This window comes from Kogia breviceps, chromosome 2 (genome assembly GCF_026419965.1).
Source record: "Kogia breviceps isolate mKogBre1 chromosome 2, mKogBre1 haplotype 1, whole genome shotgun sequence".
Classification (NCBI taxonomy): Eukaryota; Metazoa; Chordata; class Mammalia; order Artiodactyla; family Physeteridae; genus Kogia; species Kogia breviceps.
Window position 1 is genome coordinate 119352835 of NC_081311.1, and position 27910 is coordinate 119380744.

The 27910-nt window shown below is 38.8% G+C and overlaps 1 protein-coding gene across 2 annotated transcripts in view; it reads left to right on the top strand.

The window, feature by feature from the left end:
• The first annotated feature begins 422 nt into the window (after positions 1 to 422).
• The window catches only part of ACVR2A (activin A receptor type 2A), an 87466-nt gene continuing 59978 nt past the window's right edge, over positions 423 to 27910 (top strand). Inside the window, exons 1-2 of one of the 2 annotated variants that reach the window (XM_067025977.1) lie at positions 423 to 716; positions 961 to 1094. In XM_067025977.1, coding sequence (XP_066882078.1) covers positions 1040 to 1094 — 55 coding nt within the window. In that variant the 5' untranslated portion in view covers positions 423 to 716; positions 961 to 1039. The remainder of the gene's footprint in view (positions 717 to 960; positions 1095 to 27910) is intronic. The other variant, XM_067025978.1, reaches the window with a different exon arrangement.

Sequence of the window (27910 nt, forward strand, 5' to 3'; positions counted from 1 at the left end):
GTTCCTCATGGGCTCCCCCTGACCATTCGGGCGTGCGCTCCGCAGAGAGGCCGGTGGAGCACGATTAGGAAACTACGCACTCGAGACCCCAACAGCATTCACTTGCCACCCACTGGAGCCCCACCGCCCAGCAGGCCAAGCAGGCCGAACCACGAGGCCTCGCGGTATCGAGCCTCCGCCCGCCCCGCCTCCTCGCCCTCCTGCCGGCCCCGCCCTCGCTCTCTCCCCCCTCCCCCGCTCCCGCCTTGCTTCCCCGACAATCTCCTCGCGCTCCCGGCCCGGCACGCGCGCTGCGCCCGGCCGCCGCTGCCACCGCCGCAGCCGCCGCCGCTGCGGAGCGTTCCTCCGCGGTGCCTGGCTTCCAGCTTCGGGCCGGAACCGGAAGTTTAGGGGGCGGGGCCGGCGGAGGCCAGGGGACCGAAAACGCGGCCGAGCCCGGAGCCCGGAGCCGGAGCCAGAGCCTGGACCAGAACTTGGCCGCCGCCTGTATTGCCGCCGCCGCCCGCCTCTCCTTCCCCGAGCCGCCGCCGCCGCCTCGGCCGCCACCGCCGCGAGCTCAACCGCCAGTGGTCCGGGGGACTTTGGGTGTCCGGGCTGAAGGTCGGTCCGGACGTCGGACCCAGCTCGGTTCCCGGACTGTCCGGGCGGCAGCGGACGCCGCAGCCGCCGCCTCTTCGTCTCCTCAGCCTGGCGTTTTGTTCCGAGAGACCCGAGAGGCGAGCGGAGCTGACAGTGATTTTGACAGTGATTTAAACCCGCTTTTGTTGTTGTTGGCTTTTCGTTGTTTGGTTTTGTGTGTTGTGCTTGTGTGTGGCGGTTTTTCCCCCGTGGTGCATTTTTTTTTTAATTGTTGTGCTCGCTGTTCTTATTTTTCATTTTTTTTCCTCTTTTTTTGACCCCGTGAACGCTTTTTTGGTCGGGGCTTCCGAATATGTTTTATGACGGTTGATTTTACACCAGGAGGTTTGTTTCCGAGGAAGACCCAGGGAACTGGATATCTAGCGAGAACTTCCTACGGCTTCCCCGGCGCCTCGGGAAAATGGGAGCTGCTGCAAAGTTGGCGTTTGCCGTCTTTCTTATCTCTTGTTCTTCAGGTAGGTGCATGGAGCGCGGCGCGGCGGGGCTGCTGCCGCTGCCGCTGCTGGCGGCTGCGGTTGTTGTCGGGTCAACGAGCTTCAGCGGAGCCTGGGGAGGTTTCCCCCCACCCCGAGCCCCTCGGCGGCCGCCCCCCAGGACTGATTATGGTCTGGAAATCTCCATGAATTTTCCTCGTTTTGAGTTAGGTTGGTAAGAGTGACTGCTCTGTTGTTGTGGAAGTGAGAAAGTCATGGTTTGTGGCTGTAACACTGGATGACAGCGCTGGTTGGGTTGAAATTAAGCCGCAAATACCACAAGTGACAATTAATGCAAAGGTTTGAGACCCGAAAGGTGTATTCCAAAATGTCCTTTAGTGTGGCATCCTCCAAAATAAGGGTGGGTTTTTGTTGTTGTTGTTTGTGTTTTAACGTCTTTTAATTAGTGCTTCAATGACTATCACAACAGAGATCAAGTCAGCTGCTACTTAATTTTGACCGTGAGAAACAATGCATTATATCAGCAATTTCATCTAGGTCTCCCCTCACGTTTTCTTCAACTTTAGTGTCCAGCAGTGTTAAAAATAGTTGTAGTTGTTGTTGGAGTATTAGCAATAACCCAGTGCAGAAGAGGTATGCCGCTGTGTGTTGGTAATGTGCTGGCTTTCAACCACCATTTATGTGCTCTTTTCTGGCAGAGATTTTGCTTACCTACGGAATACTTATTTTAAACGCGTTGTATTGAAGCATTGTTTTCGGTTTAGAACAGCCCATTTGAAATTGTTCACACTGTCAGATACACTATAGTCTTCCAGGGTTGGAAGAATAATCTGGCCCATTTATATTTGAAATTTTGATTTTGTGAGAACGTTCTGTGGTTGCAACCAGTGGTTGGAAAACTAGTCTTTTGTATTTGAAATTCTGTAAATGAATACAGCATTTAGCTCAGAGGTGTGCAAATGTACCTAAGAGGAGAGTTAGTTTGATAGAAGAAACAATTTTAAAGTGGCAGTGGATCTATTTATCATAAAATTCAATATTCAGGTACTAGGTTGTGAGATAGAATTATAGGGGGACAACGAATTGACAGGTTTCGTGGCCATGTCTTTATCTCGTTTGCCACAGGGAAATTAGAGGGTGGTAGTCTTTTCTTTGTGTACCTCTGTGGTGTGTGTATTTGTGTGTGTGTGTGTGTCCGTGTCCACCCATCCTCCCTGCCCCCCTTTCTAATAGAATCTTTTGTAATGTATAGAATTTTGCTGAATGGTACATTTTCTTGTGGTTAATAAATGGATAAAGTCTAGTCTTATGTCTGTAGTGGTATTGATCAGTTCCGGGTGGGCTGAATGTGTTGTGAAATGGCGATCATTGCCAGAGATTAACCAACAGAATCATGTCTGTTTAAATGGAAGAAAGAACATGCTTAAGGCAGGCTGACAGTTCTTTTTGTGCACGGTTTGGGGAGGAAGATAAACAATGGTGTCTCTGAAATGAATGAATACTGGATAACATTAAACCTCTTGCTTTTGTGACATAACTTAACCATGTAGTTTTAATTTTTCCTGTAGTACTCTTCCTCCTCTGGCCCTATATGTTCTGGTTGGTGAACTCCTCTTGTTCTCATCCTTTTTTCTGATCTTCTGCCCTTGAGGAGGAGGGGCATCATGGCCACTGACCAAGGGATTGTGGACATTATTCCCTCCCAGACCCACCTGAGTCACATTAGGAGGCTATTCTTGAGCAGCCTCAAGGTATTACTTCTGGAAAAGAAGGCTGTCGCTATAGATCTTACAGCTTCCTTTGCTTGGCTTGGGAATAAAAAGAATTGAGCGTTAGTTTCTTGTAGGATTATTTTCACTGAGTCAGGAGGTTAATAGCTAAAATTTTGAAATAAAGTAATTTTGTTGCTGGAGAGCACATAGATATTGCACTTACATTAAACTAAGTATCGTTGCATAGTTTTTTTAAAAAATAAACAATCCTAAAATATAATTCTGTTGAAGATAATTGAAATAAATCTTAAAGACTTTCATCCATATTTATACATGAAGATTTTTATTAAAGTATCTGATTTTTTTAAAGGGCTTTTGTTATTCATCAAATGCACTCTAAAAAAGGATTTTTATTTTTATTTTTCCGAATTGATTTTTCTATGTAATATGTAATCTGGCCTGCTGGAAGCATGAGGATGGCTATTTTTATGAGAATTAAAAAATTTCTGAAGTTGTAATTTTTTTTGTTTATGGGTATTTGATTTTTTTAAAAATCAGGTGAAGAACAGTAGTAAAGAGCAGTTTTATTTCAGTGTTTAGGATGGATGTTTACTGTTTTCTTTAGTATTTTGTGGACTTTGATTTTTCATTTTCCATCCCATGGTATGTATACTGGAGATTGATTGTGTAGACTATCTAGGATATGGCTAAGTGTATAATTCACTCCTCTCATTCTGGGGGAAACATTTTTGAGTTTTTCCCTCATGCTGAAATGCCTTCACATTCCCTTTGATTTTCAATTTTTTCATTAGTCTTTTTCTTCCTCAGGTTCTGTTTCAAAACACCAATCTACTTCTTAGTTGTTTTGTTTTTAAAGCATTATGGTTAGTTTGTATCATCCTCCAAATTTGTTAAAATGTGAGGATGAGTTTAATATTTGCTCTAGGACTTAGGTTTATCATATCTAGAGTGATGCAGCTATTGTGGTATTTGAGTTGCATTGGATAAGTTGAGAATTCTCTTGGTTTCTGTGGGAACTGGAACAGTCTGGTCCATATATTTGATGAAATAAGAAATGGAAATACAGTAATTTTGTGCATTTTCTTCAGTTCAGCTAGGCAATACTGTGTGTGGATGTGTGCATGGATGTGTGTGTATGTGTGGTTGAGGGGTCATTGGCAGTACAGTGAATCTTCTGGGACTCTTCTGAACTTTGACTAACAAGTGATAGATATTACATGCTTTGTTTTCAAAGGCAGTATCTCTCAAATATAGTACGTGATCAAATTCAAATATAATATCTTGGAACATTAAGACCAGAAGAAAAACAAAACAACACCCTCTCCCTCAATTCATTTTTTTCTGTTTATGATAAGCCAGTAGTTCTCAAGCTTGGGTGACTTTTGCTCCCCAGCCCCACAGCTCTCCCCCAGAGGCCATTTAGAGATGTATTTGGTTGTCACAACTGCGTGGGAGGGGAGGGTGTGCTACTGGTATCTGTTGGGTAGAGGATGGGATGCTGGCTAATCATCCTATAATGCACAGGACAGCCTTCCACAACAAAGAATTTCTGGCTCAGAATGTCAATAGTGTTCAGGTTGAAAAGCCCTATTCTAAACTCTTAATTTTAAAAAGCATTCGTGTATTAGTAAAAGGTCTCTGCTCCCCCTCACACAGTTAGTCATCTAAATTTTACAGGTACATGGTATTGATGATCTCCAGCTGACCTTGTATTGAGAGTTTTCATTATCTTGTAAAATTAGAATGATTAGAAAAATAGGTATACACATTATTTCATCCTATTATGCTGTAATAAAAATATTTTGCTGACTGTTTTGAATAAACTTTCTCCAGTCACTTGTTATAATGGAGTACTTATGAAGACTGCATATTCACGGATATGATGAATGATTGGTCAAATTATCAAGTTTAATTATATTTGTTTTGATTCAGTAGTTTCTTTGCAATAATAGTCATCTTTAAGAATATTGCCTTTTATCCTTATTGAAATTACTGTGAGTGATGTGGTGGCAGCAGGTGTGTGTGTGGGGGGGGAGGGAAGGAAGGAGAAGAAGGAGGGAGGGAGAGGGAGAGATTAATATGGTATCTGAAAGTTTTGTAAGTTTCCTATGGAAGAAATATTTTCATTATTGTATTTTACCTGAATGGAAAAACTGAATTTACACCTTGAGTTTTGTGGGTTTTTTTGAGTATTTCCTTTACCTAGCAAACTTTAATTTTAAGAAACTTTTAAAATAATTTCTTAATTACATAATTTTCTTGAGAATCATTATCTGGGTTTTGGTTACCATTAGACTCATTTAGGCTATACTGCTAAGTAATATTCTATGATCTATTGCAGACCTTGTCCTTTTTGAGGTTAAAATTTGACCATAATTAAAAAGTGCTTACCTGTTTTTAACTCTGGTTTTAAGGAAGTTAACTCAGCCAGCCAGGATAAGAATTACAGTGAAATACTTAAAATAAGTAGCACTAACCAATAGAGAGGAAAAATTCTGAAGTTGCTCCCACAGAAAAGTATACAAGTAAGTCTCATACTTTCTTTGTAACACATCTCCCCAGACATATCTCTGGTACTAACTGATATTTTCACCTTTTGTGTCCATCAGACTCATCGTTTCATGAGAATTAAAGCATAACTAAACCAAATGAGATTTTAATAATCTTTAAATTGTCTCTTTAGATTCTAAAACTATTTTGTTGCTTTTTTAGTTTTGTCATTATTCTTATTTCTCATTGTTGGTGTCTCATAAATCTGTGATTTAAATTTGTCTTTTCATGCTCTTTAATGTTGCCAATATCATGGTGCCCCTCAGTAAGTTAGGTAAGGTTGGCAACATTTGATATTGAGGTCACTAGCACTCCTCAATTTTATTCCGTATTCTGTAACTCATCATTTCTTCCATTCCCTTTCATTGTGATTCTGTTTCTACTTTCCTCTCTTCTTTATCTTCTCTGTCTCTTCTGTACTTCCCTGCCTATACTGTAGGCTGCTTGCTTGTGGAACCCACTTGTTCCTTAGTCTCAAGGGTGGTTCAGGAGGGCTCACCCTTGGTTTAAATCTAAAGGGATTGAATTTAGAATGCTTGAGAATTGACCAGATAGTCTTTTCTACTGTTCTTTCATTTGTTGGTTTCTGGAATACCACACAAACTTGGGACTGGTGTTACTCTCTTGGAAACAAATGGCTTGAACTTTACATTGCTCTGATTCATATCCCTTTCTAATATTCTGTTTTTCTTTAACTCTTACTGCTTTAAAAAAGTCTATCTCTTATTATTATTCATTCGTCACCTCTATTTAAGCCAGAATTTGACCAGACCAGAGAGTATATTTATTACCACAGCTGGGACCACATTAGCTTCCTCTGTGGTGTATTTAATTGTTAGGTTATAATAGTCATGTCTAGACAGAACATTGATTTCAAATTGACTATTGAACATGAAAGTTCCAGGAATAGTATATAGAAGAAGGAGAAGGAAAAGTCAAGAAGGTGAGAAAACTGCAGATAGCAATTGACTTTCCGTCGTTCTCCAGCAGTTCTGTTAGTCACTTTCATATATGCAACACATCTAGTGGTTACGCTTTGTTTAATAAAGGGACCGAAAGGGAATGTGCTGTTGTTCCTGAGGTTGGATTTCTTAAACTATTAGTATGGTGACTTAAGGGGAAAAATGGGAGGTTCTTAAGCGGTTGTGGTGGTCAGTAGACTTGGGTTCTGGTGCCAGCACTGCCACTGTACAGCTCATCTATCATTTCTCTTACCTGAATTATTGTAGTATCTTTCTAGCTATGACTAGCTAAGTTCCCTGCCACTAATTCCTCTTCCATTCCAACCACATACCTGCCAGACTGACCTCATTAAAAAATAAGTCTGAATATGTCACTCCTGCTTAAAACCTTTCATGGACCGTGAGTCACCTTTAACATAAAATCTGAAGTCTTAGAAGGGCACGCAAGGTCCTTTATCATTTAGATCCTGCCTGTTTTCTCTAACCTCTTGGTATAGAGGATAAGAGTATAGGCTCTGGAGTTAGACTTTCTTGCTTTTACATCCTCGCTTCACAACTTAACCTTAGGCAGATCACTTCACCTTTTGTGCTTCAGTTTTGTCATCTACAAAATGGGGATATTAATAGTGCCTACCTCACATAGTGGTTTGAAGATTAAATGTCAGATAAATTCTGGGTATTCTGCTGTGGCTCCTCCTCAGCATGAGCCCTATATTCCAGATATACAAACTCAACTTGCAGTTTCCTGAATGTGTCCTCCTTTATTGTACATTAGTATGGTACTTTAGTATATGTTATTTCTTTCTCCTTTACCTGGCTAACTCCTTGTGTTTAAGACTGAGAAGTACCACCTCTTTAAAAATAACAGTTCTCTGCCACTGAGCCCAGATTGAGTTAGTTGATTTCTATTCTTTATAAATGACCTTGATTTCAGTAATAAATGTAAGTGTTTACTTGCATATATACAGTATAGACTCTGAGCTCTTTTTAGACATCTTCTCTTTATCCACAAACCCACTCCTAAAACCTGGTACATGATACATGCTTATTAGCAAATGCTTACTGAATAAATGAAGTGACATTTTTTTCATTTCTGGGCCTGAGTTTCTTTTGTGTATTAAAGCGATAAACTTGGATTAGATGATCTCTGAACTTTTTTCCTACTCTAAAAGCTTTATGATTCTATAGTTCTAAGGATATAATTTAATAGTGACATTTTATTAAGAAAAAGTGATTTTGCTGGTTGTTTTTTTGAGTATCCTTAAGTTCTGCCCCCTTTTTTAATGCCATGTCTTGGTTCCTTAGACTAAATCTTTTAATATAATTTGAATTGTATAGATTTAGAAGACATCGTAGACTGCTTCAAATTCAGGGGCTTTCAGCTTTTTTGACCATAACCCACAATAAGAAATACACGTTGTCGTGACCCAGTTCCCATATACATAAATATGTATGTGTATTTATCAGAAATAGAAGCTTCATGAACTTATTGTGTGCAGGACACTTTTGTTTGTTTTTATATTCTATTTCATTAACAAATTTTTGATTATGACCCATTAATTAATTCAGTGACCCACTAATGGGTTTTAAACTCCTAAAAAATATTGGCTTTATTCTTTCCACCCAATCCTCTGAGTAGAGAAGGAAGCTGCCTACATAAATATGTGCAATAAAAAATATGTGCAGTGAAAAATATGCTCATTATTTAATCTGCAATGGAGTACTTGTGCCTAGGTGTAGAATATAGGGAAAACTGGTCCCAAGGGAGAACATGGACCTACCCTGACTGAGCTCATCTCTCTCCTGGACTACCTGGATGACTTATGCACACACAAAGGTGCTAAAACAAAATTAGATTATAATTTGAACAGTTCAGATTTTTTCATTTAGGAAAGGCTTGTTGGAGGAGATAGGTCCCAATAATAGGAAAAAAAAAATGTCTTGGCAGGAGGTTAAGTATATTCATCTTAATATGAGGATTAGGAACAAAATGGGATGAGGGATACAGAAAGCATTTGTGAGTAAACTTGACTATGGATGGAAGGCAAGTTGAAATGGAGGAATTTTTGACTAAATCGGAGGAAGAGATTTCTGTGATGAAAAAATGTTTATAACTGCTTGAAGTAGAACAGTCTCAGTTGAGAGGGTTAAATCCAGATGAAAAGTAATTAAAACCAAGAGGAGGTATGTGGGTGGATGATGGAGACCCTGATAGATGTCCCAAATACTTATAGTATGTGGACTATAAAATAGAAAAACAGCTTGGAGATTAAGGTAGGATGGTAGCACTACTAAATGAAATTGGTAAAGAAATAACAAGCCAGAAGAAAATAGGAAGCACTTTCATAACTAAAGAAATTCTACAGACAGAATTTAGAATATAAGCATGAATGAAAATATAAACATAGATTTGGGAAAAGTTCATAAAAAACATGAGAGCATATAATATTCTTTAACACACATACACTGTATGGTGGATATGTCTCCATTGTGAGGTTGAGTTTATTCTAAGCTCTAGTAGCTCAATGTGTTGTTTGTGTTTAAATAATGGTCAGATTCCAGTAATTGCAGTGATTGCTCATACTGGTCATTCAGATTATATTCTTTGAAATCTATGTGAGGCATTTTCTTCACAGTAAATTATACTGTTTTATAAAAGTAGTTTTATACCATTCTTTTCAATACCATTCTTTTGGACTAGATAAAAGTATTTTTTTTTCTTTGGCTGACTATCAGTAGCTGTAATCATATTGGGAATCATTATGTTCTCTAATGTTGCTGAAGAAAAATAAATGTAAAGCAATGAGATAATTATTAGGAGGACTCATGAAGGGGGGGGGATTGCCTTTTTAAAAATGAATCGTCATTACTTATCATAGTAATAAGCATATCTTATGGGCTTCCCTGGTGGCGCAGTGGTTGAGAATCCGCCTGCTGATGCAGGGGACACGGGTTCGTGCCCCGGTCTGGGAAGATCCCACATGCTGTGGGGCGGCTGGGCCCATGAGCCATGGCCACTGAGCCTGTGCGTCCGGAGCCTGTGCTCCGCAACGGTAGAGTCCACAGCAGTGAGAGGCCCGCGTACCACAAAAAAAAAAAAAAAAAAAAAAAAAAGTCTATCTTATCTAAAGCTTTTGAGAAAGGATTTTTTCCTACTTATGATTACTAACTATATTTTATAGAAATGAGACCTCTACTGGGAAAAATCTGTTGGTCTTCACATCTTTATGATATATTGCAAATCAAGCTTGTTCCAAGGCATTATTTCAAGAGGAAGAGGCATGGGCAAGTTATCAGATGTTGGCAAATTTCTAAAATGCTGAGATTAATTTTTAAAAATTTGTAAACCAAGATGTAGTAAATGAAATAATATGCCACATAACACAGTAGCTGGTTCATAGTAGATCTTACATACATGTCAGTTTTTAACCTATCTTTAAAAACGTAATATGTAAAACATTTAAATATACAGATTCAGTTCTTGGGAAGTTTTAAAAATTTGCTAGTAAATTACTTATAAGTTAATATGAAATAATATTCTGACTAAATGATTCAACCAAAGAAAATATCAATAACGCTGCCACATAGGTGCCAGGAAACATCTAGAACATTCAGCTATCATAGTTCTTTTACAAAGAGTTCTTTAAGGTCTCATTGTTCTAGCATGCATTGAAAGGAAACATTGGCATTAAACCTTCATCTTTATTTATTTGTTGGAATTTAAAGTATTTCTCATAGGAAATTTCACCTAAACCTTAAATGTTTTAAAACTTTTCATGTAAAATCTTGAGAGATTCTCAAGTCAGTTTTGGCGTACCAGTACCAGCTACCAGCCACAAGCTTCGTAAACATTATCAGTGGAGTTTTGAGGTCAATATATATATATATATTTTTTCGCGGTACGCGGGCCTCTCACTGCTGTGGCCTCTCCCGTTGCGGAGCACAGGCTCCGGACGCACAGGCTCAGCGGCCATGGCTCACGGGCCTAGTTGCTCCGTGGCATGTGGGATATTCCCAGACCGGGGCACGAACCTGTGTCCTCTGCATCGGCAGGCGGACTCTCAACCACTGCGCCACCAGGGAAGCCCGAGGTCAATATTTTGAATGTGGTATAATATTTTGGACTAAAACTTAAGAGTCCCTCATTTAAATTCCTGCTTTCCTACTGACTCTTCTTTGACCTTGGTAACCATGAAGACTTTACTCATCACTAACTTAAAGAGGATGAAACAAGTATTCATTCATTTAACAAATATTGAACTACATGCTAGGGGTACTGCTAGGTGGTTGGGATGTAGCAGTGAACAAGACAGACATGATAATGCCCTCACAGAGCTTACAGTCATAAAGTAAGTAGTCAAATGAATAAAATAATTACAAATGGTCATATGTGCTCTGACAGGGTTCTGAGAGGGTAACTCTTTAATTTGCCTCACATCACCTATCACAGTCTCTAATTATTCAGTTTATTTATCTACCTATTTATCATCTGTTTGTTCTTTCCACTACTGGAGTGTAAATTCTGTGAGAGAGGGTTTCTCACTTATTCATCACAGTACCCCCAGGTCATGGCACGGTTTCTGGCACGGGGTAGAAGCTCAATAAATATTTGGCTGGCTGCCTGAAGAAATGAATGCAAGGATGGGACTGGAGAGATAGATAGGGACAAGATCCTGCAGGGCGTTTGATCTAAGCTGGGAAAGAGACCAAAGGGCAATGGAAAGCAAAGAGCTTTAAGGAGGAGCTTGACCTGGATTATGTGTTAAGATCACTGGCAGCTATCTGGAAAATATATTGGAGGTGTGTAGGAGTGAGGAGGTGAGACCAGTTAGGAGACTCTTATGTCAGCCTAAGCTAGAGAGACTCTAAGATCCTTTCTAGCTTTGTATTCTAGAACTTGACTACACTTACCAGTCTTCCTTTCTTATTTTACTAGTTACCCCATTTTTTCCCCTACTTATTATTACTTAAGAAAAATGGATAGCTTATTGTGCATGTGAGAACTGAATACAACATCTCAAAAAAAAAAAAAAACAACCTCAGAAAGAGATAAAACACAGACCAGAGGTTATTTAATTTTTGTGGCAAATTCCTATCTTTAGATTCCATGCACCTGCTAATTTGTATTCTTACTAACCATTCCTATTTCTCTCTGAAACTTTGGCTTTACTTCTTTTCAAATTCCTATTTAAAAAAAAATAATGTCACCTCTTTATTGTTTTAACATGTAATATGCGGTATTGTTGAAATGGCTGAAGATTCAGAAGCAGAAAACTCAGCATATTTTGTATCTTAATTCTTAGGAATTTGATATATTTACAGGTTATCAAGGTCTTACAATAAAGTCTGAAAGGATAAATAGTTAATACTGTGGGCTATTATTTTTACTCAGGGCAATCGCCTCTGGTAAGTAGTTAGCTTGAATATTTTTATCTGAAAGATTTCAAGCCTCTACTGTTAGTGGGAGGGGGAGGTGGTGCTTGGCACAGGGAAATCAACTATATTGGCAGAAGTTCAGCAGCATCATCTTTGACTAGGGAAAAACTGCATTATTACACAGATATAAAGCCAGAAGAGATGTTAAACTTTACTGAATTTAGCAATATAATAGTGGCTGCCTCTTTTCATCTGGTTTCATTTAGTTTCTTTCATTTTGGAAGTAGGTAAACCTAACTGCCCATCTTTGGTTAGCCATCTTCTTCTGTAAAGAAGTGTAGCTTCACCCTGTAAATATTACAGGCCATCTTATTTATTATGACGTTAAAGTAGTTCTAGAAGAAGAACTGGTTGCTAGGCTTTGTGCTACTTGGTAGTGGAGTTTCATACATACAAGGTTAGTGAGTAGAATTTGCTAAGTACTTTTTTTTTTAAGCTAAGAGTTGAAATTAACTTCTGTAAGTACAATTTAAAATGGTTTGGGGAGAAATGAGAAGTCAAAGCTAAAAGAAAATGATAAAAAATGAGTAAGGGCAGTTGCAAGATATTAATTATTCAAGATGAGCATGGTAATAGTAAAGCAACTTGATTAGTAGGCATTCAGAAGAAGAATAAAATCCCTTTCTAAATGACCATCCTTGGGCTTCCCTGGTGGCGCAGTGGTTGAGAATCCGCCTGCGGATGCAGGGGATACGGGTTCGTGCCCCGGTCCGGGAAGATCCCACATGCCGTGGAGCAGCTGGGCCCGTGAGCCATGGCTGCTGAGCCTGCGCATCCGGAGCACTCCGCAAAGGGAGAGGCCACAGCAGTGAGAGGCCCGCGTACCACCAAAAAAAAAAAATAAATAAATGACCATCCTTTTATTCTCTATAAATATTGCATAACAAATCTTTCCAGGTAACCTTTTAAAATATTCTGTTCTTTAGTTCTTTAGAGATAAATAATACTGGTTTGGGTATTGAATTAGGAAATTAATTGCTAATTATATTGTTTGTTAAAATGTAAATAGAGATTGCCTGTTAGCTGAGAGGGCTAGAAATAATAGAAGCAATTAAATTAGTAGGGTTTAACTGCTGAGAGGACCTAACAAACTATCAGGTACTATTTTCTCTATTAACTATCTCTGTCAGAATCATTTTTATGATGCATAAACCACTCAAACCGAAGAATGAAATAAAATTAAAAGCTTAGGATCAGAGAAGAATATTGTTACATATTTTTTCTTTTTGAATCAGTGGAGGGAAGTTTTGGTCTTTTATCTACAGATCTTTCACCACTGTAGCCCAAGAATAGCTCTACATCAAGATTCGTAATTCCTAGTCTAGCAACATATATTTAGCAACCCTGATTAAGCAGGATTTTTATAATTAATATCTAGTCTTATTTCCATGATACGGAAAGAAATCAGCTCACTAAGAGAGTATAAGAGTAGATGAGCCTAGTCTGTTACAAGATTGTAGAATTTTCTACCTTTGGAACATGTGGTTACCCAGCAAGGACTAGTTACAGAAATAGAAGCTAATCTTGTTGGTACAAGTGTAGCTGTTGCTTGCAAAGAATGGTTTTCTCAAAAACAAACAAATAGCATTAGGTCTTTCATTTCAAATTCAGTGAAAGTAGTTAATTATGCAGTTTGGGGGCAGGTATAGTAGAAACAACAAACATTCTGTAGGGAGAAAACTTACCTGTTGGTCCTTTCTTTACCATGGTGTGGTATACCATGTGAACTTGGGAAAATTCCATAACCTTAGTTTATTCATCTGTAAAATGGAGTTTATAGTACTGCCTCACAGGATTACAGTGAGGATCAAAGACTGCATGCACAGACATAAGCACACTCATATGTGTGTGTATATATATATATATATACACACACATACATATATATGAAGCTTTTAAAACTTCATAATGTTATTCAAAATATTTGTAATAAATGATTTTTTTCAAGGAGAGCAATAGAAGAGGTTCAAGTGAACTGTGATAACACTTTTAATTCAGAATTTGTGATTCTTCATAAGTAGACATTTATCTTTACCCTGTGAATAAAAGAATTAATTCTATGAACAACTGAATATAAAATCTTAGAAGAATGTCTATTCCTTACAGTGACCCATAGCGCCTACAAACAAAACAACTGTTTCTTATTACTCCAAACTTTTTTTCCCACTTGCCTTCCATTAATACTTATGAGGGGGATCATATCCGACTTATGCACTGTAGTTTCCCCAGTGTTTGACACATAATAGGTGCTTAACAAATATTTGTGAATGAATATTGAATGCTTTGAAGTGCTTAGGATAGAGTCCACAGACTTTTTTGTAAAGGACCAGATAGTAAATATTTTAGTCAGTCTCTTTTGCAGCTACTCAGCTATGCCAGTTGTAACACAAAAGCAGTCATAGACAATACGTAAATGAGTCAGTGTGACTGCGTTCCAATAAAACTTTATTTATAGATACTGGAATTTGAATTTCATATAATTTTCATGTGTCACAAAAAGTATATTCTTTTTTTCAACCATTTGAAAATGTAAAAACCATTGTTCAGCATCTGTACAGCTGCAAACTGGATTTGACCCGTGGGCAATAGTTTACCAACCCCTGGCATAGTGCATTGTATAAGTAGCACCCTCCCCCAACTTAGAAATAAGTATATTATTTTCCTAAAACTTTGTTTGGAACCTGCGAAGCATTTTCTTATAGGATGATAGTCATCTGTGTTGGTTATGTTCCCAGACCAATCTACAAGCCTGTTTTACCTCCAGTGTTCTGTATTCCAGCAATACAACTTTATCCCTAGGAATAACACTGTGTCTGAGGGAAAATGGATTTAGCATTCCTTCTGAGACCAGAAGAAACACAGACTCTTCCCAGCACTATCAGAATTTCCTTCTTCCCTGATGTCTCATTTTGAGTACCCTGCTCCCTGGGGCTTCAATAGGGTGGTATGGTGACAGCACTAAAAAGCGCTTTGTATATGTGATTAGGGAGGAGAAAGGTGGTGGGGAGAGAAGAATGAAAGGAAATAGAAAATATCAGGATGAATCACACACAGTACGGGTAGTACTGTTTTGTGAAACCTCAGTTATGTGTGTGATTGTATGTATACATGTACTGGGTCACAGTGAAAAATGTATTTCTTACTGTGATTTGTAGTCAGAATGTTTGAAGGCCTGTGGTTCTAAGGGTTTGAGATACTGATCCTCAGATCTTTTTTCCCCTCTTACTGCATATGAGAGCCAAATGAAAAATATAACGGAAGCCTCTTGACCACTTGCGACAGTGTGTTTCTGGTAAAGAGTTACCTTATGAGGTAGTTAACCTGTTTTACAGGTGAGAAAACAGGGTCATACAGCTAATAAGCAACAACTGAGATTCAAATAGATTCTTACCTTATTTAAGAATATGCGCTTGATACATTATACCATGTTGTTTTCCCTGTAGGGAAAGAAGCCATGTATGACTTCCGTTGTGTTTCAGAGGATGAAAAACATTCCAATTGGTGGCAGCTCACCAGATTTCTTGAGACATTGGCTTAAGTGTTAGGACAGGGCCACAGGAAGAAAATGCTTAGGAACTCTATATGAAGAATGAAATGATGTGTTAGAAAAGAAGGGGCTCTATCATTTTACCTTTAATTTGTCTTATTTCTCCTCTGTACTACTATCCCTGCTCCTTCATACCTCACCACCAACATGGACTGTTAATTCATACTAGAAACAGCAAGGAAGGGTTTGAGGATGAGGTTTAGTGAGGAAGAGTAATATAATCTTGTCTTTAGCTGAAAGGAGAATGAGGAGGGAAACCCAAGTAGTTGGGCCACCTGGCCACCCAGATGAATTGGCTGTTCCCAAGTGGCAGTGTATAAATGGGTGTAGGTAGAAAAGGACTTGCTATTAATTGTGATATAAGCCGAAGTCTTGGCTTTAGAGACTTGCAGCTTTGATATGCTAATTGAAAATAGTTCTTTTTTAGTTATTAAAGGAAAGCCTCTTGTAAGCAATACTTGGTTAGTCTAGACTTAGTTACCCATTTTAGGTACTTAAAATTCAAAATCCATGTTTAAGACATCTCTTTCTCTTATGTATTAAGTTAGCAAGTATGGTGAAAACAAATTTATGCTGATTCTGATTTCTAACTTGATTTGGAACTGTCTTGGGAAGAAGTAGATTGATAAGAAGGCTGTTGTTCTTAACTAGAAAAGTAATGAAATGATAGCAGACAGATACCTGGTTAATTGAATGGAAAGATGACAGATACTTGTAAAACGTGTTTATCTTTCTCGAGCTGAGTTGAGATTCTAGATTTTGCAATGGGAATTACTAATTCATATAGAAAAAGTTTCAACTAGTAATATCTGAAGACTTGGACTTAATAGCTTTTAGCCCAATCTCTTACCCCTATGGTACTGCTTACCATGTTCTGATTATAATTGCTTGCGAATGTGTCTGTCTTCCAGCTGACCTGGAGTTCTTTTAGACTCATTCATTATAGTGCTAAGTTAGTGTTTGATGTAGGTTAAGAACATTGGAGCCAGAGTGGCTGGTGATGTATCTTGGCTCCATTATTTTCCGTCTCTGTGACCTAGGGCAAGTTATTTAACCTTTCTCATCTGGAAAATGGAAGTAATAATGGTACTTACTTTATACAGTTGTTATAAAGTTTAAGTGAGTTAATATATCTAAAGTGCATTGAATGATATCTGGCATGTAGTAGGCATTTTGAATAACTCAATAAAAATATTACTTGGAAGATAAAACACAGACTGGGAGAAAATATTTGCAATATTTGATAAAGGATTGTTATCCAAAATAAACAAAGAACTCTTAAGACTCAACAAGAAGAAAATGAACAACCCGATTAAAAAAAGGGCCAAAGATACCTCAGATACCTCACCCAAGAAGATATGCAGATGGTAAATAAGCATAGGAAAAGATGCTCTACATCATATGTCATCAGGGAAATGCAAGTTAAAACAACTAGTTACCACTACACACCTATTAGAATGACCAAAATCTGGAACACTGACACCACCAACTGCTAGCAAGGATGTGGAACAACAGGAACTCTCATTCATTTCTGGTGGGAATGCAAAATGGTATAGCTACTTTGGAAGACAGTTTGGTGGTTTCTTACAAAACTAAAAATCCTCTTACCATATGATCCAGCAATCATGCTTTTTGGTATTTACTCAAAGGAATTGAAAACATTTTCACACAAAAACCTATACACAGATGTTTATAGCAGCTTTATTCCTAATTGCCAAAACTTGGAAGAACCAAAATGTCCTTCAGTAGGTTAATCGATAAATAAACTGTGGTACCTCCAGACAATTATATATTTTTCAGCACTAAAAAGAAATGAGCTGTCAAGTCATGAGAAGACATGGAGGAACCTTAAATGCATTTTACTAAGAGCCAGTCTGAAAAGGCTACATACTGTATGATTACAACTATATGACATCTGGAAAAGGAAGAATTATGGAGACAGTAAAATGATCAGTGGTTGCCAGGGATCGGGTGGGAGAAAAGGGATGAATAGGCAGAGAACAGTATTTTTAGGGCAGTAAAAATACTCTGTGTAATTTTATAGTGATGGGTATATGCCATTATACATTTGTCCGAACCCATAGAATGTACAGCACCAAAAGTGAACCCTAAGGTAAACTATGGAATTTGGGTAATTGTGATGTATCAGTGTAGGTTGGTCCTTGGTAACAAATGTAACACTCTGGTGAGTGATGTTGATAATGAAGGAGGCTATGCATGTGTGGGGTCAGGGGGGTATATGGGAAATTTCTGCATATTCCTTTAAATTTTATTGTGAACCTAAAACTGCTCTTATAAAAAAAAAGGCTTTAAAAGTAGTTGCTAATGCTGCTTGTTGTTTTTGTCTAGCACAGTGTCTGGCTTTAAACTGATTATTGAATATGAATGAGTACAATATAGTGAATCTAAAACTGAGGGCATTCTCGTATAGTTAGTGAGAAACTGACCTTTGGCAGATGGCCATGCTGTTTTGTTTAGGATACAGTACTGTTTGTTTTATTTACAACATTTACATTTATTTATATATTTATTGGACTCTGGTTTAATTCTAAAACATCAGCTGGTATTCAGGGAAGAATACACTTGGCTCTCCCTGGGTTCCCCATCTGTGGATTCAACCAATTGGGTACCAGAAATATTTGGGAAAAAAATTCCAGAAAGTGCCAAATTTGCTGCACATTGGCAGCTATTTCCATAGCATTTACATTGCATGAGGTATTATGAGTAGTCTAGAGATGATTTAAAGTATACATGAGAATGTACAGGTTATATGCAAATACTACATCATTTTATAGAAGGGACTTGAACATCCTCTGGTTTTGGTATCCTTGGGAGGGGTGGGAAAGGTGTCCTGGAATCAATCTCCCTTGGATACACAAGGACGACTGCACTAACATTTCCAGTTATGTAATTTGGTGGTATTGTTTTATATAGAAATATGGGGAGATCTTTTCAGAAACCTGTAGAGTGGAGTAGTGCATCATTCAGTAGTATCAATATATTCACAAATGAGAATACCTCAAAATCTTTTTTCCAAAGTGAGATAAAGACAAAAGGGAGCGAAATTGAGTTATTTGTAGTGAGGTGGATGGACCTAGAGTCTGTCATACAGAGTGAAGTAAGTCAGAGAAAAACAAATACAGTATGCTAACACATATATATGGAATCTAAAAAAAAAAAAAAATGGTGATAAAGAACCTAGGGGCAAGATGGGAATAAAGACGAAGACCCACTAGAAAATGGACTTGAGGATATGGGGACGGGGAAGGGTAAGCTGGGAGAAAGTGAGAGAGTGGCATGGACATATATACACTACGGAATGTAAAATAGATAGCTAGTGGGAAGCAGTCACATAGCACAGGGAGATCAGCTCCACCTAGAGGGGTGCGATTGTGTGGGAGGGAGGGAGATGCAACAGGGAAGAGATATGGGGATATGTGTATAAGTATAACTGATTCACTTTGTTGTAAAGCAGAAACTAACACACCATTGTAAAGCAATTATACTCGAATAAAGATGTTTAAAAAAAAAGAAAGACAAAAGGGAGTGGGTGTGTTAGGGGAATAACTGTAACTTCCAAAAGTGTATGTAGTTTTATTTTTCTCAATATTTGAATATCATCACTTCTGGGAGGGTAACTTCTTTTTATTAATGCTTTATAGTTTTTTTTTAATTTATTCATTTATTTATTTTTGACTGTGTTGGGTCTTCGTTTCTGTGCGAGGGCTTTCGGTAGTTGCGGCGAGTGGGGGCCACTCTTGTCTTTTTTTTTTTTTTTTTTTTGTGGTACACGGGCCTCTCACTGTTGTGGCCTCTCCCTTTGCGGAGCACAGGCTCTGGATGCACAGGCTCAGTGGCCACGGCTCACGGGCCCAGCCGCTCCGCAGCATGTGGGATCTTCCCGGACCGGGGCACGAACCCGCGTCCCCTGCATCGGCAGGCGGACTGCCAACCACTGCGCCACCAGGGAAGCCCGGGGGCCACTCTTCATCGCGGTGCGCGGGCCTCTCACTTATCACGGCCTCTCGTTGCGGAGCACAGGCTCCAGACACGCAGGCTCAGTAGTTGTGGCTCACGGGCCCAGTTGTTCCGCGGCATGTGGGGTCTTCCCAGACCAGGGCTCGAACCCGTGTCCCCTGCGTTGGCAGGCAGATTCTCAACCACTGCGCCACCAGGGAAACCCCCGCTTTATAGTTTTCTAAGTGATTTCATGTATGTTCCTATTTGATCGTATGTGAACCTATTTAAGATAGGTTTCATGTTTTTTTGTTTGTTTGTTTTAGTTCAGACTCTAAGATAATAGAATAGTCTGAAGTCACTAACCAGTGGAGCTAGAACTTAAACCCTAATTTTTAAGTTCTGTGTTCTTTTATAAAAGTAAAGACCAACTTTTGCCTCATTATCCTCTCTGCTGTCTCCCACCGTAGGGGAGGAAGTGTTTGCAGCCATTTATACTAGAGGTAGTTGCTTTGCAGATAATCCTTATACCACGTTTAAAGAAATTCATGCTTGGCGCTGGGCAAGGCGGGAGCCAGAAGTAGCAATACAGCAGTAGGAAGCACTAAAATGAGCTCTAATTCCAGGGCAGAGGTTGTTTTGCTCTTGCTTGGATAGCTTGATGGCAATCATAAATCCACATATGTTAATTATTGCTGAAGGAAATTTGTAGGTAAATCCTGCCTTTGATTGCTTCAGAAGTGCTTTTCTTAATCACTTTTTGCTCTTGATGAAGAATGGTTAAAATTGTTTTCCTAATGGGCCATTATTAGGTTAAGGCCCATTACACGTGTGCCACAATTTTACATTATTACATTTCTTTGGTCAAAATTGGAACAGGCAAGTTATATCACAGCTCAATCATTATGTAAAACAATGATGTTATTAATTATTACCATTTGTTAAAACAGCCATTATTAATAGCCACTGCTTATTGCATGCTCTGGGCTAAGTGCTTTTAAGTTTTAGTGATAATGTTTGTGACTCACCCTGCAAGATAAGTATTATCCCCATTTTATAGGTGAAGAAACTGAGATTCAGCGACTTGCTTAAGGATACATAACTAAATAAGTAGCAGCGTCAGTGTATGTAACCTAGATCCGCAGGGATTAAATCTATTATTCTGTTGAATCACATATTCTAAAATGTGTATTAAAACAGGAGTTACCAATTCCAGTGCAATGCGACTTTCTTTGAACCTGTTCTGCCAGGGTTCCCTCCCCCGTTCCCACTCTGACAGCAGCTGCTATTTGTGGTACTCCTCAAATCCTATGATGTAGTAAAAAATGCTGAGTTATCAAATTGAATTGTTGATAATATATCATGGGTACTGTAGCTGATATAGCAGAACTTTCTCCACCTCTTAAATGAAAGTAATTGTTTGTCCACAGCTGTTTAAAGACTGAGAAACAGAAGTTGTTACTTTTGGTTATACAGTGAGCCAGAATCAGAACTAGGTCAGAATTCATTTGCTCTGATCACCACTTGAGTAATTAGTGAATCAAATGATCAAAGTAAATGCATCTTTTAAAAATGATTATCATTGATTCAGAGAGGTTGAATTAATTGAAATTTGCTCACGTAGAACAAGACAAATCCAAGGTTCTTTTTGACTCATATTTGGAAAAGAATTTAATGATAGTGGTTGTTAATTGCTTACTTGGTGCCTGTTACCTATGGTTGGTGGGTGAGGAAGAACATGTTAGATAGACAAGAATGAGTGGTTCTGGCATTTGGATTTGTGATTTCCTTGCCTGCATTCATATTAAGACAGATTGGTAGGGACTTCCCTGGTGGCACAGTGGTTAAGAATCCACCTGCCAATGCTAGGGACACGGGTTCGAGCCCTGGTCTGGGAAGATCCCACACGCCGTGGAGCAGCTGAGCCTGTGCGCCACAACTACTGAGCCTGCGCTCTAGAGCCCGTGAGCCACAACTGCTGAGCCTGCGTGATGCAGCTACTGAGGCCCATGTGCCTAGAGCCCGTGCTCCGCAACAAGAGAAGCCACCGCAATGAGAAGCCGACACACCGCAATGAGAAAGCCCGCACACCGCAATGAAGAGTAACCCCCGCTCGCCGCAACTAGAGAAAGCCCGCGCAATGAAGACCTAACGCAGCCAAAAATTTAAATAAATTAATTAATTTAAAAAAAGACATTGGTAAAAAGATTTAACATACACGTTGTTTTTCCAAATCCAAGGACTTACGTTTTCTGTTACTATAACTTTTAAATTATAAATCAGCTTGCAGAAAACTGAAAGATGATGAAGAGAATAGAAAGAAAAGGAAGTCCCTTATTTCTGTGTTTCTTAGGCTAGGAATAATGAATAAAAGGTGGCAAATGAGTAGTAGAAACTAATAAATCCATAGGGATTTGATTTGAATTTAAGGGACTGAATTTATAGAAAAACTTTTTTAGTATTGTATCCTGAATCCATGTAGCTATAACTGAAATCATCTGTCATTTAAGGGGTACCTACTGTGTGTTCATTATTATGCCAGTTACTATGGAGGTTACAAAAGGAATATGAAGTCTTTGATTGTCTAAGAAACTAGTCACTTTGGAGTGATAAACCTTACACTCTAAACATAATACACATTCTGAAACTGAAAATGTAATATAAAAACATTTCATATGTTAATTATTAAAATTAATGGTGTTAGGCACTAACAGACATTTCTTTCTCTTTTTCGGCGGTGGGGGGGGCTTTGGTTATCTTTTAGGACTTCACTAGGTGAGGGATGCCTTTCAGATTCTACTTAGTCTAGTCTTCTTGAGTCCTTCTGGGCTTTGTTTTTTTCTGAATTTATTGCTGCTAAAGTAAAAGCACCATTTGGATGGGGATTATGGCCCTCATGTTTATCACTGCATCCCTAGGATCCAGTGCTCAATAAATATTTATTGAATACATTAATGTGAAAGGGTCTTTATTTTTCTTCTCACAGTCTTGAAAAGTTTCTATCCTACCTTCTGTTTTCTTTGTTATCCTAAAGTATGTGAAATAATTCCCTCAAAGATTAATGATTTTCTAATTGCCTAATCTAAAGGATTCTTGTTATCTATATTCGGTTACTACTTGACTTTCCTGTAACTGATGCTATTGTCTACCTGTTCCTTCTTGAAATTCTTTTGTGCCTTTAACTCTTTCAGTGTTTCTGACTGCAGCTCCTCACCACGTCAGTTTTTCAATTTGCCCATCCTTTTAGTTCTGCATTTCTCAGAGTTCAACCCTATGGAATTCTTAGTCCATCTAACCTTCCCTGCTGAAGTAATACCATTTCTCTTCTTTAGTTTAACTAAATGTAGGTATCCATAGTTACATCTCTAACTTTGATCTCCCTCTTGAGCTCCAGACGTATTTATTAGCCATCCAGTAAACAGTAAGCATATGTCAGAACTGGGAATATAGAAATGAATAAGACACAGTCTACTCTAGAGGACACACAGCTTAGTTGGAGGAGAATGATTAGTAAACTAGAAATTATGCAGCACATTATGTCAATATTAGAGTGCCTGGTACTGTAGAAAAAAGATAGCCTGATTCAGTTTGGAGGGAGTCAGGTAATGTTTTCCCTCAGTGATGCTTGAGGTGATCGAAGGATGATTAGAATTTTATCAGGTGAATAAAGTGGAAAGACTATTTTATGTTGTCAAGTTTGGTGGATGTGCTTCCTGGTGGTAAGACAGCCATTATGGAAACCTCAAGGTCTAAGGACATAAAGCCTCAGGACAGAGAGTGAGAATTGTCCAGTGGAGCCAATGTCAATACCAGCAAAATGGTATGAAATATTAAGTCCAGAGGGAGAGAGGTGACTGTAAGAACAGGAGAGTCAATTACAGAATCCATTGCTGCTCAGTCAAAAGCAGTGTGTGTAAGGGAATGATTTAGGCTAAGGCTCTGAAAGTGATGTGTGCTAGATTTGCCCTTTTCTGTGATACCTGTTGTATATTATAATAGTGGTCATAGTAAATTAATGCAGAGCTTCTCAGGCTTTAATAGGCCTATGAATCACTTGGAGATAGTGTTAAAAATGCAGATGTTGATTCACTGTGTCTGGAGTGGGACCTGAGGTTCTACCTTTCTAACAGGCTCCCGGTGATGCCATGCTGTCGGTCCCTGTACTTCGAGTAGAAAGGGACTAAAGGAACTGAGAGTGGCCAGACAGATGCAGAGGAAACAACTTGTATGGGGCATGAATAATTATTACATGTCAGATTTGAGGAACTGGAATTAGTTCGTGAGACCTAGATCATAAGCCATATTATGGGGCATGGAACAGTGATGGGTGAGTGCAGAGGTGAGCAGGGATCAGGACTTGATTTTCGAAGGAGTGTTAACTTCATGTTGAAGGCTGTGGAAGGGCCATTTTGAGCCAGAGAGTGCTTCATCAGGTTAGTGCTATTTAGCATAAAGAGATGCGTTAAGTTTTCATCGGGGTGAGGTCAAAGTACTTGTGGCTCATCCTGATAAAGTAGTTGATGATATAGGTCTAAGCTGGAGAAAGATTTGAGTCTTTGGCCAGTAGATTTACAGGTATGAAATCAACTTGGCAGAAGAAGAAGAAAAAAGAAAACCAAAGATCAAACGCTTTGAAACGCTAATTTTTTCAGAGTAGGGGGAGAGGACAAGGAAGAGCTTGTAGAGGAGAACCAGCTGTGGCCAGAAAGGTAGAAGGAAGACTAGTGTCATTGTAAGAAATCTAGATGGAGGGAATATTTGATGGTGCCAGAGAGATTAAATAAGTCACCACTAAAACTTGTAAATTTGGAGATTATTTGTAACTTTAGCAAGAGACATTTCAGTGGAATGGTGGAGACAAAAACCATGTTGTAGAAGATGGGGAGTGAATTGTGAATAAGGAAGTAGGTTTGGTGGTGGTCAATTACTTTTTAGGAAATGTTGGCTGAGAAGGGATGTAAAGAGATGGAAGAAAGCTAAAGTTGAGATGTTTATGTGCTTGAGGTGTTGGTTCAGGAGAGAGCTAATAGAAAGGAAAAGATTAAAATTTAAACCTCTTGGAGCCAGAAACTTGGGTGCCATCTTCAATGCTTGCTTCTTAGTGTTCTGCCAAATCCAAGAAATTATTAAATCCTGTAAATTTTACCTTCTGGATATTTGTTGAATCTATTCTTGCTTTTCCATTCCCATCACCAGTGTGTTAGTTTTACTCTTACCATTCCTTGCCTAGACACTTAAATGGACTTTTCTCCCTCCCAATTCCAAACAAAGCAAACAAAAAAGCACCAGGGAAAGAGAAAACCTGTCTTCTATAGTCTTTGCTAGAAACGATGGAGACTGTAGATACTGAGATTTATCATGAATGTGGAGATCTGACCCTGACACTCAACAGCTTAAATCCCCCCCACCGACTTCCCATCACCTACATAGGACGAAGGTCAAGCTTTTTAACATGACATATAGTACCCTCTGGGACTGTTCATTTCCAACTTAATTTCCTGCCATCACTGCCTCCCACTTTGATCCTGTAGCACAAAAAATACTCCTAATCTCTCCCCTCTCCCCACATACTTGTTTTTTGCCTCCAGACTCTCCTCGTTTTGTACTTTCTGCGGTTCCTGTGGGGCCACTTTTTCCTAGCAAACTGTTAGGTACTCCTTTCCATATTCCCATAGCATCTTATTCATCCACTTATTGTTTACTCCCTACATTATTGACATTTTCTCCAGTTTTCTCTGTTCACATAAGATCTGTAAGGGATTCGTCTCTAAATTCTAGGTGCCTGACTCAGTGCTGGTAGAGTTGGTGCTCAGCTCGTGTTCATTGATTAGTTGTAATCAGAATTGTATGTGGCGGTAGTGGCTTTTGGACCTGGGAAGAATGGTAGTATTTCAACAAGTGGCCTTTGATGGAGAAGGTTCAATTCAGAGTGGCCAGCATGTGTAAGAGCACTGAGGTGGTAAATATGATAATACTTATAGATAGGCTGAATACTTCTTTTAGATAGTAGAGAAAAGGTAGAAAATGTAATGGGAGATATGGTTAGAAAAATAAATTCAGTACAAATGAGATGGCCTTGGATGCTATGCTTTGATTTTAATTTTCATTTTTCCCCCATAACAATGCCTTGTGGATTGTTAAACTGAGAAGTTACACCAGCTCTTGAATTTTGAGGAAAGGCTCTATTTCTTCTTGAAGTATCAATGTGAAATAACCTGTTTATTTTGTGCAAAGTTTTAGAAATGTCTATTTTTTTTTTTTTTGTTTCAGTTCCTTTCCTAAAGATTATAAGATGCTGCCCTTTACGAATATATTAGTACTTTCTGTTACTTTAATTTTTTAAAAAACAATCCTGATAACTGCTATGTTTTTTTTTCCTCAGAGAGATTATCATTCAGTAAGGGTAGTTTACATTATTCTTCCTTTAATATTAGAAAATATTCTAATACTATACTTTTATACCCTTAAGAGAACTTTCTAAAGTTGCTCCCTTTTGACACGGTAACTTATTTGCTAGAATTGCTTGTTAAAATCAGTAAGTCTGGAGGGTCTTGCTGTACCCGTGCCTTTTCAAGTTATTTGTAAAAATGTTAAAATTGATTTTATATCATTCATAAGGGAGACTGACCATTCTTGTCTTTTGTGTATTCCCTTAAACCAATAACCAGTTTATGACTGTGGGACCCTTTTAGTTGTGTGTTTAAATGTGATACTGTGAATTGTGGAAGGAAATCCAGGGATTGAATGTGTTTGGGGAAGCTATTAGACAAAATTCGGTCAGAAAGGGGAATAGCATATAAGTAACAGTCATTCAAAGAGGTGTGCCCTTTATTGTGCTCCTGTAGAGAAAACAGAAAGCTGTGGCCTGTGCTTATGCTCTAGTTGAGGAGAGAAATTTATATATAAATCAACAGTAAATGTTAACAATATAGTTTATATTTAAATGCTAAGTTGCATGAGAAACCAGCTGAATGCCAGTTGGGTAAGTAAGGAATCCAAGACCAAGAAAAATCATCAAAAGGTAAAGGTATCCTGGAGAGCTTCATAAAGAAAACGGGACTTCAGTGAGCCTTGAAAGATGAATTAAAATTTAGATAGACGGAAGGTGGTTGCTGTGGGGTTGAGAGTTGGGGGACGAAAGGTGAAGGTAGGGACAGGAGCTCAGATGGGGGGGACAGTGAGGTAGCATACTTGCGTTGAGCGGGGTATGGATGTGCTTGGGGTGTAGGAGAGCGTGGGTGTGGGGATGTGAAGCTTGTAGGCATGTGTGAGGAGACAGCATGTGAGGGCGTGTGGGGGTGTGTAAGAGGAAGGGGCGTGGGCGTGTGAGGGTGTGGTGGGGTATGAGAGGAGGGTGTGTGAGGAGATGTGTGTAGGGGTGTGAGGAGGGTGGGGGTGTGAGGGTGTGTTTTGGGGGAATGTGTGTGGGTGTGAGAGGAGGGTGTGTGTGGAGGGTGTGAGTGTGTGTTCTCTTCAAAGCAAAGAGAAAAATTTTTTACTGGAGTGAAAAATGTCTGAAGTACAAGGAAACCTTCAATATTCAGACATGTCTGTTAGTCATTGTGGTCCTCTCATGTAGCATAGCATCAAGTTTAGTGTTGGCCTGTTTCTTCCTCCTTTTAATATTCTACCTGGTGATCTCTGTTACTTCTTTAATCAAAAATGTACTTTTAATCTCAAATAACTCTACCTCCCTGCTTTTTTTGAATCAGTCTTTGAGTAAAGTATACCTTGCCAGAGTGCTGAATTTAACAAGTCACTTCTGATTTTTCTTGTTCAAGCATTTACAAGTTGAGAGCAGGTGTCACACTTTGTAAAGTTCTTTGGCCTATCCTAGTACCCTGTGGGCTGCCTAGGACAGAGATTACCCTTTACACTTTCAGGCCTGCTGACCTGTCACTATGCAGGGACTCTGATACCATAGGTAATTATCCTACACCTTTTAGTTGCAAGAACTGTTTTCCTTGACTTTTTTCATTTATTTTTCCTGTTAATCCATTCACTCTATTGTGAAGACCCCACTTCTTCCTTCTTTCCTTTTAACGGGCTTCGTTTTTCATTCTCAGTATAGACTGCTTTCTGCATGTGTGCCATTCTTTTCTTTGAGAACCCTCTTCCTTTGACAGATATCTTTACTTTCCAAATATAGCTAGAATCTTTTTCATAAACTGCTTCTTCTGTGAAGCCTTTTCTAATTAATCCTTTTTATCCCTTTAAGTCTTCACATTCCTCATGTACTTTGTTTGCAATGAAGCAAAAATATTATTTTAAATAATTTCTAAATTTTTGGTATATCTGATATTCAGAATGGATTACAGATTCCCCAAGGCCAGAAAGGTACTATTTTATTTCTTTTGGTGTGTTTCCATAACACTTTGCTTACTCAGAGCGCTTAGATATGGGTATTGTCTGATGTTCAGAACTCCCCTCCTGTGCCCAGAGCGCATACGTGGAAAGGTGTTTCCCCTGCAATGTTGCAACTTCTAATTCTTACACTTGTGGATTTTTATGATATTAAGAATTTGTTAGAAGACATTTTCTCTTTCCTTTTGATCACTGTTGAGTAAATGCCAACAAGCTAGTACATTATTACTAAATTAATTGTTAATAACCTTCTGCTAATCACTTTCTTTAATTTTAATACCTAAATTC